General features: G+C 33.7%; 1 protein-coding gene across 1 annotated transcript; it reads right to left on the bottom strand.

Annotated features, from left to right (window-relative positions):
• Nucleotides 1–17,397: 17,397 nt before the first annotated feature.
• Nucleotides 17,398–18,195, bottom strand: LOC123664214. Its single transcript, XM_045598810.1, has one exon. It carries the CDS (start codon nt 18,193–18,195, stop codon nt 17,398–17,400), a length of 798 nt encoding a protein of 265 aa, XP_045454766.1.
• Between the last annotated feature and the right edge of the window lie 1,524 nt (nt 18,196–19,719).

Below are 19,719 nucleotides of genomic sequence, written 5' to 3' on the forward strand. Positions count from 1 at the left end.
AAATATATAAGAATATATATAAAAAAAAAACAAAAAACGAAAAAAAAAAAAAAAAAACTTACTAACAGTAACCTAGGCTAAGTGTATATTGTAAGTAGGCCAGTAGGCCATAAGTGTATATATAAGGTAACTAGGAAATAAGTGTACATATATGATAACTAGCATATAAGTGTAAATATAAACTTAGATAATAAAAATAACAGTATAAATACAAAAATTTCAAGAAATGTACACAGCTTCTACCCCTGGACAGTTGTAAGATAAAAGTGAAGAAAAGGAAAAAGTAATAATAAATAGTAGTAATTATATATATAAGTAAATTAAAATAGCATAACTTTAAATTTTGGTCGGTGGACTCACGTGGGATTAGTGATACTAAGCTTAGTTTAATTAGTCTCTAAGTTGCATATGTAGGTGCCAAGGTATCGAGAGTAACAAACAAATAATTGGAATAACAAGAGCACGGGCATTATAAGCCCGTGGATATATATCGTTATAAAAAAAAAAAAAAAAAAAAATAGACCCTCTTCTTACCTATTAAACAGCTTTATTAAATATTCTAAACTTCCTCACCCCCTCACTAGGTTTCCTGTTAATCCACTTTATTCTATCCCTTTTAAAGCCCTTACACATAACTGTTTTCACAGATCTAGGATTAGTAAAAGATGCTCCTGATACCAATTATAAGTTTCAGATGATGGTACATCAAAATTGGTCGAATCACCTTCTTATTTACACAGATGCTTCTAAACTTTCCCCCTCCAGCTGTGTTGGTGCTGCCTGCTGGATACAGTCCTCCAGTTTAAATGCCCCCCAGAAGCTTCAGTATTTACTGGTGAAGCTATCGCAATACTCGAAGCTATCCTTTATTCCCTCTCCCATAACTTAAGACAGACTGTTATTTTGATTGACTCCCTTAGCTGCCTTTAAGCAATTAAAGATAATCCCTTTCGTAGCAGATTAAGATTTTCTGTTATTTTAAAGATAAGAGAGGCTCTCTTCTCGTGTCATCACAAGGGCATTCAAATCTCGCTAGTCTGGATTCCAAGCCATTCTGGCATTCCTCGAAATGAAACACCAGATTCGTGTGCTAAAGCTGCTGTACTGTATGGTTGCATCAATCATTTTGAAATCTCCTCTCAAGACCTCCGTTCCCTAGCCAAATCCTCGATGGACAAATCCTGGCACTCACATTGGAATTCATCAAAATCGGAGAAGGGTAAGTTTTACTCATTAATGCAACCAGACATTCCAAGACGCCCTTGGTTCTTTCTTTATAGACATGCTAGCCGCAGAGTCACATCTAGAATTTGTCGTTTACGTCTTGGACATACGTGCTTACCTGTCCACCTGGTAAAAATAAGAGTTCGCGACCACTCACTGTGTGAATGTGGCCTTGACGAAGGTACAGTGTCCCACATCCTCTTCAACTGCCCCAAACTCCTTCATCCTATCTATGACATCCTTCCCTGTGAAATTCCCCGACCTATTAATGTTGAATGTTTGTTAACGTTTGTGTTTAGTCCCTTTTGAGCATTTTTGTGTAAATATATAGAAATTAACAAAATTAAGTTGTAGATAGACTATGTGAACGTCCTGTTTTTTCTTTTCTTACTGTGTATAATATATAATATAATTAAAATATTAAATGTACTTTTAATGTTATTGTCCGTTGTTTCATGTTGTGGTTTAACAACAAAAGCCTGACTATTTTTTTTCTCTGTCTGCAATAATCAATATAGCTTACAATCTCAACCACATTGATCATCCTCCTTCGTGTCTTTTTTATCCCACGTGACATTGGCGAAATCGACAGTGCCCCCTGGCACAACTGAAAGCCATTAAGCCCAAGAATAATAATAATCAAAGATTACTCAAAAAGTTGTAATCAGATCTCGATAAAATTTAAATATGACCATATGATAATCATCAGCTTTCGATTAAATTAAAATTCATCAAAATGCGGTGCACTCAGTAAAAAGTTGTGCGGATTTTCGAGAGATTTCTCTGGGATATAGTCAAGTCCCTCGATTTCTCTGGGATATAGTCAAATAAAAACGCATTATTACTACTAAGTTGTTAGATCTCAAATAAATTTAAATGGGACCAAATGACACGCACCACCTTTTGATTAAAAAATTTTTTTGTAGAAATCGGTCCACCCAGTCAAAAGTTCTAAAGTAACATACATTCAAAAAAGAACCTCCTCCTTTTTTGGAAGTCGGTTAAAAACGTAAGTTAGTTCAATAATTACACCAATGTAATAGACATGAGGTTTTTATTTTCGTTGGTAACTTATTAAATATTTAGGGCTTGTTCTACAGGTTACTCTTGGCGGCCTATTATTACATTAATGACCTATTTAACCTGAATATAATTCATGTTATTACACACTTTATAATTTTACATAAATATAAAGCTACTTATGAAATTATTCAAAGGATTTTTAAAATTTTCTACCGTCTTATTAGAAATTTAAGTAAAAAAAAAAAATAAAGACACGCGAGTACCATAACCTAGAAAGGAGACTTGACGTGTTTATACTGAAAGAACGAAACACGTTTATTTGGGACATTGGTTAATTTGGTAATATAGACTACAAAAAAAAAAAAAAATAGAAAAAAACTCGATATCATCAAAAATAATTATAATACTGCGATTATTGCTATTTCTATGAAAACTATCAATCAATAACAATTATTTATTGTACACTAAGAATGATAACACTAAAAAGAAATCGGAAATGAAAACCTAAGGTATCTTAACTAGCTTTTCCCATAACTACTAACGCGTTGTCATCGAAAAATTAAAATTACCCCGGATGATCATTATCGGTAAAAAAGTAAGTGATGTAGAGGTCCATCACGTCGCGTCTATTTAATAATAATATAATTAATTATCATAATGTAAAATAATATGTAATGTATTATATTATTTATATAAGTATTTATTATATTATATGTATATATTATATATTAAACGGGTGGAGTGATAGTATTTTTTTTAATTTATATAGTGTGAGTAATAATGTTTCTTATAATCTAGTGTAAAGTAAATACAATAACAAATTTAAAATAGTTACATTTTTAAAGTTGTTAACTACGTTCCTTCAAATGGGTCCTTCAAAACGAGATATTCTGGCAAGGTAATTCTACGTAAACCGTCCAATGAGCGCATAAGCACGGCATAAATAAATAACTATACAGTAAAAGGATGGTTTATGCCTAACTATTGCCAGATTAGCTCTTATATAAGGACAAAGTAAAATTTAAGAAAGTGATCTGTAACACCTACTGGACCCCCATTTGTGGAACCGAACTTAGCAGACGAACACTTAGGAGCTAGGATTTTTTTACGCGAATCGTGATCTATTACACCTACAGTACCCCTCATTTGAAGGAAAGCAGTTAGGAGTCGAATACCTTATACTCGTACAAGTTATACAACGTCAGTACAGAAAAGTTTGACATCTAATCATCGAAGTCAGGCCGAGTCAGCTAGTTTATTTGTAATATACTAATACACTTCAATTTATTTCCTCAGTTAATATTACGTCATTTATTATAAAGCACATTGAAACGAAAAGTCACCGAAGTGGACGCATCGTTTGTCGTTCTGTCACAGAAATTAAAATAATCCATAATTATGTTTACCGTGGAACCAAAAAATATAACTACATCAGAATCTAAAACAGTATCATCAAATTTACTTAAAATATTCCTTATTATATTTCAAATCGTATTTGGCTATGATTTTGGTTTTATCAAGTACAAATCTACTCGTCAAAAAATTATTATTTCACTTGGTTTTGTTACTTTACCCTTTGTTTATGGGATTGCTTTCATTTTATTAATATTACCCGATTTTCATATAAATGTTGTCATATGGTATTTGGTTTTTGTTGTAGAGTGCTACTCGTACATTATTATTTTGCTTCTAACCTCTGAACGAAATACGTTCAAGAAATTTCTGCAACATTTACAATGGATAGATTCCGAACTTAAATTGGAAAACTCGTCAAACTATTTCGAACTTAAAATAATTTTATGTTGCGTGATATCACTGGCGTGGAAAATATGGTTGCGTATTTATACGGTTCAACCGTTCAGTAGTTTATTTACACAGATTTTCTATTTTTTTATTTTTCTACCCATAAGGATTCCACTTGTGTTACTGTTTTTCATTTTTCGCGCCACTCGCATCAGATTGGTTGCGTTGAAAGCATTAACAAATGTAAAACCAAAACAAGCACAAATTTTATACAAAAATCTAGCAGATTCCGTTGAAAATGTCAGAAAGCCATTTAATTTCATTGTAAGTAATTATAAATCTTTGTAATAGGGCAAGATGTGTGTAATATTTGCAAAAACGTATCGGCAAGTTTTATAAAGTAACTTTTTTTTTGTTTTTCAGATTTTCATGACTATATGTGCAAATATACCGACCACGATGTCATTAATTTATAACATAGCCAAAGATTTAAAGACCGATGGATTTCTAGTAAGTAGCTGGTGAAATGTCTATTTCATCCGCAGATATAGTTACAAAAAGTCCTTCAAGTGGACGCCTAGACGAAAACTTAACGACGCGACGTTACTTTACTCGTAGAATGTCTATATGGTATATGGTACATAGCTTTGTGTGTTAGAATTTTAGCTATGTTAAAGAAACATTCTGAGGTTTTAAGGAAAATAAGGAGATAAGTACATATATTTGAACTTTTCACAATGAATAAGAAAGCAACGCATGTTATTTGTTAGAAAATCGTTTTTTAATTAATGTTCAATATATTCATGCCTCAACTCCTTTTTGATATGAGACATATTAATATTCTTAATCAATAAGTGCAAAAATCTCATTTTAAAATTTTTTATTTATTGACTTTACTATAAATTGACTTATCTCCTTTTTTCTTAACACCACAGAATTGTTTTTGCAACATGTTATCTCACTACAATAAAATATTATTTTCTGTTTCTTAGTTAATAAAACTAAAATACAATCAAAATCATATACTCATATACATATACATATAAATACAAATAATGTATATCGTTGTGGGCGACAATCGTACTTTCTCGTTTTAGGTCTAAATCATAGGGTCCAAGATACCGTGCTCTCCAGATCTTACTTAATTTCTAATGGCTATAATGTATTTCTGTCTAATAATAATCATTCTTATTATAGTAAATTTTTTATTTTAAATCATAAAAATTACATCGTGTTTGGGACATAAAAAGTAAATTTTCATCAAATTTTTCAAAACATTTTTTTTCTTGTAAAAGATAAAAGTAAAAAACCAAAAACTTAGTTTTTTGAATTTTTCACATGAAATTTTGAGGTTAGGTCAAAAAAGTGTAAAGAAAAAAAGTTGTAGATCTTTTTACCACCTACAACTTTTCAATTGAGCTTTTTTCCATTGGATTTTTAGTTTAGCCGGAAACGAGATAAACCATTTTTTACCCTTTAAATAAACCCCAAAACCTCAGATCGCCCTTAATTTATTTGTCATTTCAATTTCGTTTTCTTTTACAATCGGTTTCATCATATAATATACTATAATGTTTTTGGTTTCAAAAGATAAAAGCACTGGTCTATTAATCAATACACATGTCTAATGCCCTAATTATTCATATCACAAGTATATGTGAGTATTATGCCCGATTTACAGGACAATTTACATAACAACTCATGGAACTATATTGCTCCTGCCACGTTTCTCCTAACACTTTTCGCGCCAGTATACGCAGCGGGAACGTTATCGACTGAGGTTGAAAAAATTAAGATAACTTTGCATGATTCACTTATTATAGAAAATGGTTGGTATTACTTAAAAAATATTTTAGATACAAATTAACCTAAAAAAGTACGTAAACACAATCACTCTAATTATAAAACAGTATTTTATCCTTATTAAAATATAATCTGTTTATTTTTGGACTTAAAAAATCAAATGGTCGTCAATTATGTTATTTGCTCTGAATAAACCTACATAATTACGTAGGCATTTATTCAGTACGATGTACCTTTACCACGTATAGGCGACTTGTTTATCCTACTGCTATTATAAATGCGAAATTTTGCGAGGTTTGAAGTGTGTTTTTTTTGTGTAACTAGGTCGGCTAACAAGCGTACGGCTCGCCTGATGGTAAGCGATTGCAACACCAGAAGCATCGCAAGCGTTGCCTATCCTATCTTCAATTCCTCTGGTGAGCTCTGGTCACCCAACTCACCAACAGCAACACAACACTGCTTGAAAACAGTATTATTTAGCTGTTATCTTCTGTAAGGTTGAAGTACTACCCCAGGGCTGCTCCATATTTTAAGCAGGAAATTTTCAGCTGTGCCCAACCTTAGTTCCTATTTCACGCAAAAACTATTGGGCCGATTTTAATGAAAATTGGTACGAAGATAGTTGGAATCTGGAGATCTAGAATAACATATAGACTCGAATCGGAATTTACGCAGGTGGAACCGCGTAGCAAAACTGTAATAAAATATTTAGTAATAGCTTTTTTCATATGCAAATACGTTTACATTAAAAATGTGAATGTAAATATGTTTGTGCAAGCTAATCTCAGAAGCGACTTATCCGATTTAGATGCGATTTTCATTAATGTATTGTGGAAAGGTTAATAAATAAAAAAATTATGTGGTGTCATGGGACACCAGGTAGAAACGAAGTTCCTTCGGATAGTATAGAAGCAACACAATTTGAAAAAAAAATATATTTTGAATTTTATATATTTTCTAGTTCTTGATTTTTTTTTTAATTTTGTTGCTTGATTTAATTAAGTACATAAAAGTATTTAGGAAATTTAGTATTTTAGAAAATAACAAATACCGTAAAATAAACTGAATCAAATAAAATAATAATAATAATAATTCAAACTATTAAGTGAAATAAAAAAACATGTCTTTTTTTATTTTTGTCAACAGTATAAAATTACTTAAATAATTTTAAAAAAGTTTACTAGTAATTTTAGTTTTACAAATGTCAGATTATACATTCGTGTGACTAATATTACGTAACTTCGGTTATATGTATATTTTTCTTACGGTTTTAGTATCACATTTTTTTCAGTTCGGTCGCTCAGCTAAATGTCAAGCCTGCCGTAAGGAACTTCGTTCCAATAATTACTTACTTAAAGACGACGATATCGCTATATGTCAATATAAGCCTCCCTTTAATTTTTTGATTCCATATCATTCTGTTTTAGGCTTCAATTAATGTACATTATCGTCTCGTTTATAAATATTGACACTTGATTACATTGTATTCGTACGTTCCTTCGCAGATGAAAACCGAGTGCAAGAAATAAAAAGATTCTTGAATTATATTGAAGCTCGACCTTTTAAGCTCTACGTTCTGCGGATCATTCCTTTAGACGTGTCGTTTGTAGTCACGTCGATAAATTTTTGCATCAATTATTTAATTATAATTTTACAACTGACTCATATTTATTAAAAATAAACGCCTGTTACGTTATGAACGACTACTATTTATTACCAATACACGTTTCTATATTTTATACAGGAGTAGTTGCTTGTAATGTTGTGAGAGGACTGCAGCTACACTGCTTATAAGTCAAGTTTTCAAGTCATTTTAGTATCGGCTCTCAATACTGCCCTTTTGTAACCGTACTAAGATTTATAGATAGGAAAACATATTATTGGCCTAATTATTGTTAATATTATGTTAAATCTATACATTTTATAAAATCTATACATTATATAAAAGCGAAAGGTCACTCATCACGAAATCTCCGAAACTATAACACCCACAAACTTGAAATTTGGCAGGTAGGCTCCTTATAGGGCGTAGACATCCGCTAAGAACGGATTTTACGAAACTCGACCCCTAAGAGGGGATAAAACGGGGGTTGTAAGTTTGTATGATAGTCCTATGTTTTTGAAGTAAGAGACTTGAAATTTAAAATGTACGCTCTTTAGATGGTGAAAAGGTGCCCAAATAACGTATCTTTAGAAATCAACTCCTTTTAGGGGTTAAAATCGGGGATGGTAGGTTGACACACTCATCACGAAACCTCTGACACTATAACAGCTACAAACTTGAAATTTGTCAGGTAGGTCCCTTATAAGGCGCAGACATCCGCTAAGAACTGATTTTACGAAAATCAACCCCTAAGGGGATAAAACAGGGATCGGAAGTTTGTACGAAAGTCCTATGTTTTTGAAGTAAGAGACTTGAAATTTAAAATGTATCCTCTATAGATGGTGAGGAGGATTTTCGTACGGTTTCACCATTGGAGAGAGGGCTCCACAACTGGCAAGAGGAAGGTTTACGGAACGGCTAAGCCGATTTTGATGAAAGTTTCACAGAAAGTTTGCCGGAATAACTTTGTGACACACTGATTACAACGCGGGCGAAGCCGCGGGCACGGCTAGTTTTATATATATACGAATTGTAACCCTGTTGATTTTCAAATAAAAATAAACAAAACAATAAATAACAATACTGCTTTATTAATACTTTGAACATGCAATTTGTAGATACTGCATTATGTTGGATGTTTTAAATATATCTTATAAATATCTTATTAACTGACTTTCAAAAAAGGAGGAGTTTCTCAATTAGATTGTATTTTTATTGTATGTTACCTCAGAACTTTTGACTAGGTGGACCGATTTGACGATTTTTTTTAATCGAAAGATGTTGCGTGTTATGCGGTCCCATTTAATTTTAATTGAGCCCTAATAAGTACTTTTCGAGTTATATCTAATAATGCGTATTTACTTGACTACTTTTTCGTCGACCTGCGTTGAACGTTGTACCGCAGAAATGTTCACTGGGTATACTGATTTTAATGATTCTTATTTTAATCGAAACCTGATGCTTGCCTTGTAGTCTCATTTAAATTTGATCGAGATCTAATGACTACTTTTTGAATAATCTTTGATAATGCGATAATTTACTTCACTATTTTTTTTATCAATCTACGTTATGTTTAACTGAGGTAGGGCACAGCAGGAATTTTCTGCTCAAAATATGAAGCAGCCCGACTGGTGTAGTACCTCGACCTTACAGAAGACCACAGCTAAATAATACTATTTTCAAGCAGCAGCAAGTATTGTGTTCCTGTTGGTGAATAAGGTGACCAGAGCTCCTGGAGGGGATTGGGGATTGGGTCGGTAACGCGCTTGCGATGCTTCTGGTTTTGCAGGCGTCTATAAGCTACGGTAAGCTCTTACCATCAGGTGAGCCGTACGCTTGTTTGCCGACCTAGTGATATAAAAAAAAAATGTTACACATGTAACAAGTCAAGCACATCGACAACGATTTAATTGAAGTCTGTTTTTTTTTCGTTTGCGAGCAAACACAATTATAATATACACACACGGTCGTCTGTTCTTACGGTAAGCAACTTAACGCTTGTGTTATAGGTAACAGCCGGAGCCGATAGCTAAATAGTTTTTTGATAAATATACATATAAATAATAAATATATAAATAAATACAAATATCACACCTATACTCGGGTGGATATCGAATTAACCACAACCCCCGGGGCAGAATGCAGGGCAACTACAAACTGCGCTAACGAGCTAATTAAAATGATGGATGCAAGTTGAACGTATTTCATTGGTATTTGTTGGTATATTTTGACTCAGTTACTGCAATAAATCAGCTTATTATACTTTTTCAACTCGCAATGCTGTAACATTTGTTCGTCAATAAAATAACACTAGCGACCCGCCCCGGCTTTGCACAGGTGCATAAACTATCAGTGTTCCTCTACTATATTATGCATATATTATACATATAAGCCTTCCTCTGGAATCACTCTATTAACTAAAGAAAACCACATCAAAATCCGTTGCGTAGTTTTAAATATCTAAGCATACAGACAGCGGGAAGCGACTTTTATTTTATACTACCTATGTAATGATTATTGTAAGTAGTACGACTACGAATAGCTGTTTTATTGAATTTCATTTCATTCGAAAATGCAATAACTCTTCTTAAGGGACTACACTACCTCAGCTCGAATTGAGATTTCACCCGTACTAAATACACATGAGAATTGAGAGCGCTTGGTTGTTCATCGCGCGAATTATATTTATTTTCTCCCTACAAACATTATCAATAGCTATTTTTAAAAAAACAAAACATATAAAGCGTTCTTCATACTTATTTCAATTACCATGCTTAATCTCAAGACCATAACTTTTATATTTACTGAGATATTAAGGTTTTAATACAAAAATAGAGGTAACTTTGCGATTATTTTGTATCGAGAAAATTTTATGAAATCGTGTTTTCGAAACATATGAAAGATAGTTTATGTCTTGAACTTTACCATACATAAATTTCAAACTTAAATAAGTGGTAGTTTGGAAGATATGTCGGACATCCTGCCGAGTGGAAAATAAGCAATTTGAGGTAGCATACACTCTTAAGCAGTGTTTTCTAAATGATTGCCATCATAATCTTGCTCATCATACTGTAGTATCATTACTATACTTTTTGTAAGAATACAATGTAAATATGTGTACTTATAGTCGTTACAAATGTAATTACAATGATCGTTCCAATGCTACATACGAGTTACAGCTCGAGTACAAAGTATTACACGTAATTAAAGTTTAATATTTTATCAACTTTATGACTTAAATAATGAAATGGCTGGAGAATTACATTTTATGAATATAAATATGTATATTTAATGAATACGAACTACTTATTTTTTTTTAACAAACATTAATATATTCTTTCTTTTTCGTTTTATTTTAATTATAATTTCGATGATTCACTATTATTTAATAAGATATTTCATCATATAAAAAAATTATCAACTAAAAATATGAAATAGCTTGTGCGTTTTAATTACCCAATCGTGTATGAGACAAACGATTACCACTATGTCGCCGAGCGCTCTATAATTCATCATACTTCGAATCTCATTGATTATTTATCAAATAGCATTGATTTTTAATCGACTTAAAAAAAGGGGAGGGTACTCAATTCGACAGTATAATTATATATATATATATATATATATATATATATATATATGGACAACGTTTGCGTGGTCAGCAAGTGTATATATATATATATATATATATATATATATATATATATATATATACACTTGCTGACCACGCAAACGTTGTCTTGCCGCTAAACGCTATTAAGAAATAGGGGTTGGTGGTAGAGGGATGAAAATTTAGGGTTATATGTATTTCTGATGCCAAATCACAATAAAATAAAAAATAAACAAATTATCCAAAAATTAAAAAAAAAAATTCTTTTTGGGGTGGACTACCCTTAACATTTTGGGGGATGAAAAATAGATGTTGTTCGATTCTCAGACCTACCTAATACGCACACAAAATTTCATGAGAATCGGTCAAGCTGTTTCGGAGGAGTTTAACTACAAACACCCCGACACGAGAATTTTATATATTAGATTATGTATGTTCGGGGATAACTTCGTCGTTTATGAACTGATTTTGATAAATCTTTTTTTGGTTAGAAAGGAGATATCCTAAGTGTGGTACCATGATGAGGAAACCAGGATTTGATGATGGGATCCCAGAGAAATCGAGGGAAACCCTTGAAAATCCGCATAACTTTTTACTGGGTATACCGATTTTGATGATTTTCAATTTAATCGAAAGCCGATGTTTATCATGTGGTCACATTTAAATTTCATCGAGATCTGATTACAACTGTTGGAGTAAACTTTGATAATAAGTATTTACTTGACTATTTTTTCGTCTACCTACGTTGTATTACCTACTTGTCGATGTAATTGAAGTCGGTTTTTTTTCGTTTGCCATCAAACACAATTATATTTAGTCAAGTAGTATGGATACTTACGAAAGATACTTATCGCTGTAGTCGAGAATAAAAGTCGAGACTAGACCCTTATTAAGTTCTTAATATAAGTAATTTACGCATTCACACCAAATTTATTGAAAAAGCTCACAAAGGTTTATTTAAAACAACTAATGAATATATTTAAACCTTAATTTTGCTATGTGTACTTAATTAGACATCTATATCGACCACATAGATGTTAGTCGTGGTCTGGGCATTGTGTTTGTGTATTGTATGTGTTTCCAGACCCCCAGCACAGGAGAATATCCTACTAGGGGATCCATTGAGTGTGAAGCGTTTATTAATTCTTATATTATTTATTAATTATTAATATTTATGGAACAAGCAGTAAATTTCACATGAAGTAAACATAAAAAGAATCCACTCGTAAGAACCATATGCTAATTATGTGCAGTAAAAAAATGTAGTGTATATTTATTTAGACATTTGTTTCAATATCATCATTTCAGCCTATCACAGTCCACTGCTGGACATAGACCTCCACAAGTTCACTGTCAACTCATGTGTTTTGACCATAGTCACCATGCTGGGCAGGCGGGTTAGTGATCGAAGAGCACATTACAAACTTTGCCGTAACGCATAGTTTTAAAGATATAGGTAGATGAACAATAATGCTAGTTATGGCAGTAGTGGGCAGAAATTACAGTAGCATGCGATCTACACAACAAATGCACAACATTCAAATGCTATCGTAAAGTTTATGATCAACAACAGTTCAAAGGTATGTGGTGTAATTTGGAGTTATTTTTAATACAAAACACGTTAATCTATATTATATAAAGAATAACTCATCAATAAATTCATGGTCATACAAATATTTTTGTAATAGGTAGGTATAACTACCCCATAATTTAAATCACGTTCTCAAATATTTTTAAAACAGTCTTCGTTATATTTCAAATCATAGTTGAGTCTGATTTCGGTCTAATTAAATATAGTTCTACTTGTGATAGAATAATAATTTAATTATGTAAAGCGCAGATAACGTACGAATAACAATTTTTTTTATCCTTAAATTAAAAAAGTCATTCGATTGGACAACTAGAAGTAAGAGTCAATTCTTTCGAATACACAAAACTGTGATTGGTAAAATGGCGACACTCTTAGAATAAAGAGTAAAACAAATATGTACAAGAAACTTTACAGACAAAGTTAATGAATAATGTAATTGCTTTGATATTCGGGCTTTTTGTCACTATAGTATGAGCACGTTGAGCAATAAATAATCATGTGTTAGACAAAAGCTTGAGTATAAAATAACAATACAATTCTTTGAAAAAACATCTCAATTATCAATTAATCATTTGAAAAATTAGTCATCTGTTCCAATAATTATGGGACCATTTAGGTCAACAATGTAAATGTATGTTGTTAATGTTCAATGTATTCTCAATTATTATGAATATAGGTATTTTAAGGTATTCTCTATTCAGCATTTAGTTAATTGTGCGAAGTATTATAAAAGTTTTAACGTAAATTTAAAGGAATTGAATCAAACGACATCGTGTCTGTTAAATTGTGTAATTTATTGACGAAAAAAGTTTACAGTGTCCCTAGTTTAATTAATAAAGCAAACTAATTTAATGAATGCTCAAGTTGTAGTGCGCATTATTTAAACATTTATCTTATAAACTATCTGTAAGGTATTGATAAAGCAGTAATATCATTTGTATTTATATCACCTCTCACAACTCTAGAATCATAATTCTGTGACAAAAAAATAACAAAATGTATTTCGAACAAATTGTAATTAACATGTCACAGGCGGTACCTCGTGAATAATAATGCACTGATTTTAAAAAATGTGAGTTAGTTGTAGACTTACAATCATATATGTGATAATAAAATTTATTGTCATGACGACAAACGACGTGTCTAAAGGAATGATCTGCAGCACGTGTAGCTTAAAAGGTCGAGCGTTAATGTAGCTCACAAACAATTTTATATCTTCGACGCGACCTTCGTCTGGAAAGTAAGAACCAAATAAACATTACCCAGAAACTCGGAGAGTAACTTTAAGCTAATTTGGCGTAGTAACGTGGTAACTATTAACTCCGTTATGTTTGTATCTATATAGCTTTTACGGAACAGACCAAGACTAAAATAACTTTTTAATAATGCTTGAGAAAACAGATACTTTTGTAAAACATTGACAATTTTTGAACTGATTTCAAAAAATGTGGCCTTTCTAAATTCGAATCATTTTTTATTAAGCTACTCGTCATAACTTTTACTGTATGCACCGATTTCGATGATTGCTTTTTAATCGAAATTTGGTGCTTGTCATTTAAATTTGATCGAGATTTGATCAGTGCTTTTGAGTTATTCCTAGTAATGTGTATTTTTTTTTCGATAATGTAGAAAACGATGTATTATTTTTCGATGAAAATTTAAGTTGATTTTTATCGTTTGCGGACAAAAACAATTATTAACCATCTATACAAATGATGTATTAATTGGCTATCAATACGTATACGTATGTAGTTCTATGTGTTTCAGTATTTCAGGCTAGTTGTTCAAAGTATAATTCGATTTTAATTTAGTATGCTTTCTTGTGTCACGGAACTTAAAAACTTTTACAATCACACAAACCATTTTCTGAAACGAGTAAATCTTGTAAAGCGATTTTCATTTTTTCGACCTCGCTTGATAACGTTCCTGCTGCTACGGCTGGTGTGAAAAGTGTTAATAGAAATATGACAGCACCAACAACGTCCGCCAAGTAGACATAGATACTTTCCTGTAAAGGAGACACGCAGTTTACGGTTTTATGAAGTTACGGTTGGTATGAACTTAATGTGCTTACTGAAAACTGTTTCCTTTATAAGTGAATGAAATTAAATTAATTGACCACACAATATTTAGACTGTTTATGTGGATAGGTTTATAACTGTTACTTACTCTCTCCACTTACATGCACATATAAACACATACCTACACAATTTGTACGGAGTTTAAGTCCAAATACGATATCTAGAAAGTTACTGTAGGAACAGATACACGATAATAATGTGTATCCAAATTTGTTCTGAGAATTACTTCCATGATAGAAATATACAATAAAAGCACACAATTAAAATTGATTTATAATATGAGATAATATTTATTTTTTATACATATGTAACGGCAGTAAAGAATATAGCCACCCCCTCTTTTCCTGTGAGTGTCGTAAGAGGCAACAAGGGAATAACAAAGTTCCATTATCACCTTGGAATTTATAAAGCTGGCCGGTGGCGGGATAACCATCCGACTGCTGGCTTTGAAATACACAGGCCGAAGACGGGCAGACGGGTCTTTGGTGCGAAAAAGCCAGCCCTGCGGTCACGTACGAACCCGTATCCCTGGTCAGTCAGCAATCCCTTCTTCTCTTGTGTAAATACCAGGTATAGGGTTCTGTCCCTTCCTACAGGAATGCGCGCGCCTGTGATGCTCTCCACTCGCAAAGATCGGATCTTTGCCCTTGAGCTGTACACGCTCTTGTAAACCTCACTGATGGCAATGGCCGACGTCTTTGGGGTTACGATGCGTGCACGACAACTCGCACGAAATAGTTGTTAACAGGGTTGGTCTACGATACCACATTTCGAACAGGTTATCCCTGTCGATGTACAGCAGTTCTCTGATGAAGACTACCTTCTCAGCTCCCGATAGTCGGGAATCGGTAGTAGTAGTATGTTGATAAAATTATGTGGTGGATGTGATAAAAAATAAAATAAAAAAACATTAAGTATATTAAAATTATTTAAGAACACTTACAAATCCCATTGTTTTCGAATCTCTTGCTAATTCATATATTATTGACATCGTGCTGGGTATATTCGCAAATATAGTCAAGAAAAACTGAAAAACAGAAAAAGAATTAAACATGTCTACGTTTCAATTTAGTTCACCAGTTTAATAGTTACTTACAATGTAATCAAATGAATTTTTAACATTTTCAACCGAATCTAGGAGAGATATGTACAAAATTTGCGCTTTTTTTGGTTCGTTGTTCATAATTTTTTTCAACGTAGCTAATCTTATAAAAGTAACTTGGAAAATAAAGAAGAGCACCACAAATGGAATCTCGAAAGGTACAAAAATGAAGAAATACAAAATCTTTGCAATAAAACTACGAAATGATGGAACGTCAACAATTCCAAACCAAATTTCAAAAGAAATTGCGAGGAAGCAACATATAATAATTTTAAGTTCGAAATAGTAGGAAGAGTTGTCCACCTTAAGTTCGGAATCTATCCACAGTAAATGTTTTAGAAATTTCTGGAATGTATTTTGTTCAGAAGTTTGTAGTAATATGAGAATGTAGGAATAGCTCTGTATAGTAAATACGAAATGATATATTTTATCCTTAAAATCTAAGTCAGGAAATATTAATAAAAGGAAAATAATTTGTAAAACAAAGTGAAAAATAGCGAAACATAATTTAATAATGATCCTATGACGAGTCGTTTTATATTTGATAAAACCGAAATCATAACCGAATAGGATTTGAAGAACGACGAAGAATATATTCAGTATATTTGATAGTGACGTTTTTAATGTCGAAGTAGTTGTAGTTTCTAGTATCGCAATAGTCATTTTTGTTTAATATATACTCTTTTATCACAACACGACAAGCAATACGTGAAGTTTGATCACTTGTGTTTGAACTTATTACAACAACAAATAAAGTGAATTTGTTAAGTAATTGGATTTTAATGCATTAGAAAATAACATTTATAAATAAACACGGCATTCAATATTACTTAGACATTATATAACTTTGTACCTCGTTAAATTATATGCTTAATATACGTGAAACACATTTCCTGTGTTTGGGATCTTGATGTCGACGCGGGCCTCGTGGGCTGCCAATTGCCCAAGCTGGAGTGGATAATGGGGTACCTGGGTGCGGAAAAACGACACACACCGTCAGAAACTTTGATGAGAATGTAGAAATAGTAGTTACCACGACGGTCGAAGTTGCCAAAGATCTTAAAGAGAAACTACCCCGCCGCTTTGGCGACAACATCAGGTCAAGGGTACGTACTATGGCCTCCATTTTAACAAATGGATTCAAAGAGGGCACGAAATGTAACCGTCTAACGGTGGATGAAGCTCTTATGAACCATTTTGAAGCTATAGTATGGCTCAGGTGGGAAATCGGCCGGTCGGGATCGACCGAGAAGACCACGGTTCAAATCCCCATGTCTCCAAATATTTTTGTCATTTTTTTTAAATTGCACTTATGATTCTTTATTTAATAATAATAATAATAATAATAATTTTATTTCAGACAAAGTCCATACAATTAAACAGTAGAATACAAACATAATTAAGAAACAGAGAAAACACAAATATACAATATTTAGTAATCGATTAAATAGAATTCATGTCAATAATTTATTAATGTCAATAATAAGCAAAATCAACCTATTAAATTAAATAATTAATTAACAAACAAAAAAAAAAAGAAAAATAAAAATAATTTTTAATACATTCAGAAATTATTTAAAACACATTACAATGTCAAATACATAAAAGAACAAGAAGTTACCCTTTTCCTATTACTACGCACATCAACCTATGTTGGATCGGACAATCCGTGCGTGAAGCAATCATCCTGAGGATGCCATTGCTGCTGTCTCTCAACCGTCTTAATAATGACCCAACCTTTTTACGAATTAGTGCATCGTATCCATCCGTATGGGCTTCGGCAAACATAAGCGACGCAGAGCAATGTGGAGGCAGCCGCAGTAGCATCCTAAAGATGTTGTTATATTGAACACGCAGGACTCTGGCGGCCCGACGGGTATAACTCACCCATAGACTGCTCGCGTACAACGATTGGCAATATGCCTTAAACAAAGTTATTTTTACTGGCACGGAGCATCGAGCGAATCTACGGGCTATCATATTCCCCCGGACCGCCAGAGTCCTACGCTCACGTTCCAGATCCTCGTCGTCGGTCAAACTATCGGTCACAATGTGCCCTAGATACCTAAAACTGTTTACCCGCTGCAGCTCTACATCGTATAATGTAATCGGAGGAACACAGACTGGCACGTATACACCAGATTTACCCTTGAAAACAAGAATTTTGCTTTTTTTAGCGTTATATGTCAGTCCATGCTCCCGCGCATACGATGCACAAATATTCAGCAACCTGCGAATAGCACCCACCGTTGGTCCCAGCAGCACCATATCGTCCGCGTAACTAATATTATTGACACATACGTTGTCGATATAACAACCGGTATGAGTGCTGCTGAGCTCACCGATCAGCTCATTTATGTACAGGTTGAATAACAAAGGAGAGGTCAGTCCGCCCTGCCTGACGCCGCACTCCATACCGTATGGCTCGGATAGAGCCCCATCCCACCTCACCTGGTTCCGCTGGCAGCGATACCATTCCTGCAACAGCGATACTACCTCCACCGGCACACCCGCAGCGACCAGCTTCCCCCAAAGCTTATCATATAGGACAGTGTCAAAGGCTTTTGACAAGTCCAGAAAACACGCGTATATCGGCGTTTTCCTATCCGTATATGGGGTACTGTACAGCCTGCTTAAGACACAATATAGCACTTTCAGTAGAAAGCCCACTTCGAAAACCAAACTGAGCTTCATGCAGCTTTATGTGCCTTATGAGAATGTCATTAAGCAGGCCATCCAGCACCTTGGCCATAATGTTGGCAAGTGAGATGGGACGGTAGTTATTTCTATCCGAGACATCCCTAGTTCTGTTCTTAATAATAGGAACTACTATAGTTTTAGTAAGTTCCTCTGGTAAGTAACCGTGACAAAGACAAAGATTGTAAAATTGAGATAGGACGTGTGGAAGGCAGACCCCAGCGTGCCTAAGATGCTCGATGCTGAGACCATCGCATCCAGGAGATTTACCTCCACTCATACCCCTGATAACGCGACTAACCTCCTTCGCTGTAAACCTAATCCTAACCTGACTGCCAATACTCCCAGCACCACACGATCGAGACATATCTGTCTTATACTGCGGTAACACCCTAAAATGTTCACTAAACATATTAGCAATCATATGTTTGTCACTAATACCATCAACGCACACAGGAAGGCCAGGCTTTTGGCTCATATTTCCCGTCACTTTCCAGAACTGTTTGAAATTGCTAGCAGAGTGAAGGGAAGCAAGGGCATCCATTTTAAATTGCACCTGCCTATCTTGGCACCACTTCAGCTTCTGCTTAAACAATTTCCTACTTTCCTTCATATCAACATATGTCTGACCCGTATTCGGTTTTCCCGCTTCCGCCCAGGTCAAAAACCTCAACCTGGCCTCCCTGTGGTAATATGCAATATATTTTTGAATATCATATCAAAAATTGACCGCTCCAGCGGGATTCGAACCCGCGTCTCCGACTGACCGTGTCGGCGCTCTAGCCAATTAACCTATGGAACGATGTACCCGCCAGAGCGAAATTTTTGATATGATGATTTTTATTTTCGGTTTAAGCGAACCGTGGCGCCGTCTATAGTGAGTTCTTTACAGAGACCCGTAACTATTCAAAGTTTCATATTACAATGAAAATCTTTGACAGGAGACCACACCATGCTATTTTTAATATGTACGATTTTATTTTTGTGTTATCCACACATTAGGAATTCTAAACATTTTTGAATATCATATCAAAAATTGACCGCTCCAGCGGGATTCGAACCCGCGTCTCCTTGAAAGAAAATTGCGCGGACACAGGAGTATGAAATTTCGTACACTTAAAGTTTAGTACCTGAGTGACCGAGCTTAGCTCGGTATTTTTAGTAAATCGTGTTTTTTTCATCATTACAGCCTATACAGTCCACTGCTGGACATTGGCCTCCACAAGTTTACGCCAAAAATAA

The sequence above is a fragment of the Melitaea cinxia genome, chromosome 21, assembly GCF_905220565.1.
Source record: "Melitaea cinxia chromosome 21, ilMelCinx1.1, whole genome shotgun sequence".
Lineage (NCBI taxonomy): Eukaryota > Metazoa > Arthropoda > Insecta > Lepidoptera > Nymphalidae > Melitaea > Melitaea cinxia.